We start from the raw sequence: 3,399 nt of genomic DNA, 5'->3' as shown, positions 1-3,399 counted from the left end.
GAGACAGCGTCTCTCTCTGTCGCCCAGGCTGGGGTGCAATGGTGTGATCTTAGCTCACTTCAACCTGAGCTTCCCGGGTTCAAGCAATTCTTTAGCCTCAGCCTCCCAGTGGCTGGGATTACAGGCGCGCCACCACACCCAGCTACTTTTTGTATTTTTAGTAGAGATGGCGTTTCACCATGTTGGCCAGGCTGGTCTCGAACTCCCGACCTCAGGTGATCTGCCGGCCTGGGCCTCCCAAAGTGCTGGGATGACAGGTGTGAGCCACTGTGCCCGGCCTGAGCCCGCCTCGTTTCTCAAGTCTGAAACCTGAGAGAGATCCAGATTTTCCTTTCTCACCCAGCCCAGCAACCATTCAATTAACAGCTATTTCTCTCTCATAGTTCAGCGTCCTCTTTGAAGCCACAGGCCATTTCTTCGCTTGAAATCCTCACCATCTGTTGTCTGGTATTTTTCCCAGAGGGTCGTAATTAGTGTCCCTGCCCTTGGGCCCACTCTCTCTCAATCCAGCCTCCAACACTAAGAAGTCAGTGCTCTTCCTAGCATCCGGGAGGCCCAGGTCGAACCTGTCCTGTTTACCCCTTGGCTGACCTTCTAACTCCAGGCCTCTCTTCTCCCTCTGCACCCCTGCATACTCAGCCACTCACTGCTGTCCCAGCTTGCCAGACTACTCCGGTGTTTTCGCATAGGCTATTCACGCTTTGCGGACCAACCCTGCCCTCGCTTATGGAGTCCACCTGGAAAACCCCCACACGTCTTCGACTGTGTGCAAATGGCACCTCCTCCGGGAAGGCTTCCCTGATTTCCCAGCTGGGATTCCAACACCCTTGGCCTCCCAGGTTCAGGCAATTCTCGTGCCTCAGCTACCCAAGTAGCTGGGATTACAGGTATGCACTACCACACCCAGCTAATTTTTGTATTTTTAGTAGAGACGGAGTTTCACCATGTTGGCCAGGGTGGTCTCAAACTCCCAACCTCAGGTGATCCACCCACTTTGGTCTCACAAAGTGCAGGGATGACAGACGTGAGCCACTGTGCCCAGCCTTCTGGTAATTATTATTTCTAAGCTGTATGATGCACATTTGCTGACCCACGTCCACCTGGAGGTAGGGCTACTCACGGCATAAAGTGCCCCCACAGACTGTCCTTCCTCGGAGGACCGGGACCAGGTCTTCGAAGACCCCCGCAGGTGTCAAGCTCAGGGTCTGGCCCGGGCGGGAAGTCAGCCCCGCGCCGCTGGAGGAAGGAGCCGAGTCACTGCTGCGACCACATTTGGCAGCAGACGTCTCGGAGAGCAGCTCTAACCGCTGGGCTACCAACCCGAGCTCCCGCCACACATCGAGGCGGGAACGCCTCCAAACGCCAGCTCTCGGCGCCCGGAACTGGGCCGGGAGCTCCCTCCCCGCGCCCGCGCAGCTCCAGGCGCACCCCTTGTGGCGTCGCGCCGCGACCCGCCGCGCCCTAGACCTAGCTCGGGACGGCAGGAGGGTCACGTGGGCCGCGCCTCGGCCAATGCGGCGGCTGCGCAGCTCCCGGGCCCGCCCCTGTGCTGCACGCACGTCGGGGGCGGGAGCGGCGCGCGCAACTCCTCGGGCCAATAACTGCGCAGCGCGCGGGACCCGGGGCGGTGGGAAGCTCGGGCTGCCGTGGGGTCCGCAAGGGAGCCAGTGCGGCGGAGCCATGGTCGGCCAACTGAGCGAGGGGGCCATTGCGGTGAGGAGGCGCTGGGGGCCGGGCGGGGGGATCGGGGTGGCTGCCGCCCCGGAGCCTGGAGGAGTGGGGAGGGGGAGGGGAGCCCGGGGCGACGGGGGTGAACGCGGGGGAGCAGTGGGGGGGGTGGGGGACCGCGGGGCACCCCTCCAGTCATCACCCCTCCTCAGAGCATTCTTCCGATCGTCTTTGAAACGTGCTCACGTTTTCCTACTTAAGAACTAACTAAACACTTGCGTCTCTTCCATCTTCCACCTGCGGCCACTTTCTCTGTCTCTTCCTACCCACAGGCAAGCTCCGACTTGTCTGGTTTCAGCCATTTCCTTTCCTCGCCTCTCGTGAACTCTTCAGCCCACTCCAGCCATCCCCTTGAGCGCTGTCGGAAACTGGCTGAAGTTACCAGTGGCCTCCAATTTGCCAAATCCAGCACTTCTGCATTTTCGGCTTACCTGAGTTTTCAGCAGCGTTTGCGTTTGAGCACCGCTTCCTTCTGATCACACTAAAACACTGAGTTTTAGTGGCTTGACTTGGCGGGTCTTTCCCCGTCTTATTTGCAGGCCCGTCTTTGCAAATTTTTATTGACTCCAGGCTCCCTCCATGCCCTCTTGACTCCCAAGGCAATTTCTTTTTCTTTTCTTTTTTTGAGACAGAGTCTCACTCTGTGACCCAGGCTGGAGTGCGGTGGCGCGATCTGATTCTGCTGCAACATCCGCCTCCCGGGTTCAATTGATCCTCCTGCCTCAGTCTTCCAAGTAGCTGGGACTACAGTTGTGCACCACCACACTTGACTAATTTCTGTGTTTTTATTAGAGTTGGGGTTTCACCATGTTGGCCAGGCTGATCTCGAACTCCAAACCTCAAGTGAACTGCCCGCCTTGGCCTCCCAAAATGCTGGGATTGCAGGCGTGAGCAACCGCGGCTGACCCCAAAGCAGTTTCATTGCCATCTATAAATATATGTCATTGCTCGCGAATTTATACAGAGCCACTTTTACTGTAAAAGACAAACCTCTGTAATCTGTCTGCTGATTCCATGCTTCAGAGGCTTTTAAGTTCAATATACACATCCCAAAGCAAATTCGTTATCTTCCTAAATCTGGGCCTCTTGATCCCTATCCCCATGAATGACACCATTGTCTGTTCAGTTCAGTGCTAACCAGAAATGGAGAAATCATTCCTTCTACATTCTGCATCACCTGGCATCTAGTCCAGGTGAAGTGTATTTTAACTCCACGTGGATCTCCCAAGACCATCTCCATCCACACGGGCACCATCATCTGCCTGGACTGCTCACTTCTTCTCTGCGTTCCTGCCACCATTCCCATCCCTAGCATATTCTCAGCCTGTTCTCTCTTCCTCTCCAGTCACCCCCACTTTTTTTTTTTAATTTACATTTCTGGTATATTCCATACTCCTACCTTCGTCCATGGGGCCTTTGAACATTCTTTTCCCTCTGCCCACTGCCTGGGTGGTTCATTCCTCCCCACACTATATCTCAGCTGATTTGTGACTTCCCCTACTAGGCTAAATCCCTTTGAGACACCAATTTCTGTTCATTCGCTTTTTTTTTTTCTTTTTTTGACGGAGTTTCGCTCTGTCGCCAGGCTGGAGTACAATGGCGCGATCTTGGCTCACTGCAACCTCTGCCTCCCGGGTTCAAGCGATTCTCCTGCCTCAGTCTCCTGAGTAG

At 55.7% G+C, this 3,399-nt stretch overlaps 1 protein-coding gene across 3 annotated transcripts in view; it reads left to right on the top strand.

The window, feature by feature from the left end:
* Positions 1–1,549: 1,549 nt before the first annotated feature.
* Positions 1,550–3,399, top strand: part of RPA1 (replication protein A1) — a 66,695-nt gene continuing 64,845 nt past the window's right edge. For 2 of the 3 annotated variants that reach the window (XM_017541651.2, XM_037743161.1), the window contains exon 1: positions 1,589–1,713. In XM_017541651.2, coding sequence (XP_017397140.1) covers positions 1,681–1,713 — 33 coding nt within the window. In that variant the 5' untranslated portion in view covers positions 1,589–1,680. Of the gene's footprint in view, positions 1,714–3,399 lie in introns of all 3 variants that reach the window. The other variant, XM_017541650.2, reaches the window with a different exon arrangement.

The sequence above is a fragment of the Cebus imitator genome, unplaced genomic scaffold (assembly GCF_001604975.1).
Source record: "Cebus imitator isolate Cc_AM_T3 unplaced genomic scaffold, Cebus_imitator-1.0 Scaffold136, whole genome shotgun sequence".
NCBI classification, from domain to species: Eukaryota; Metazoa; Chordata; class Mammalia; order Primates; family Cebidae; genus Cebus; species Cebus imitator.
The sequence above is the reverse complement of the archived record's forward strand: the minus strand, read 5'-3'. Positions and strand labels throughout refer to the sequence as shown.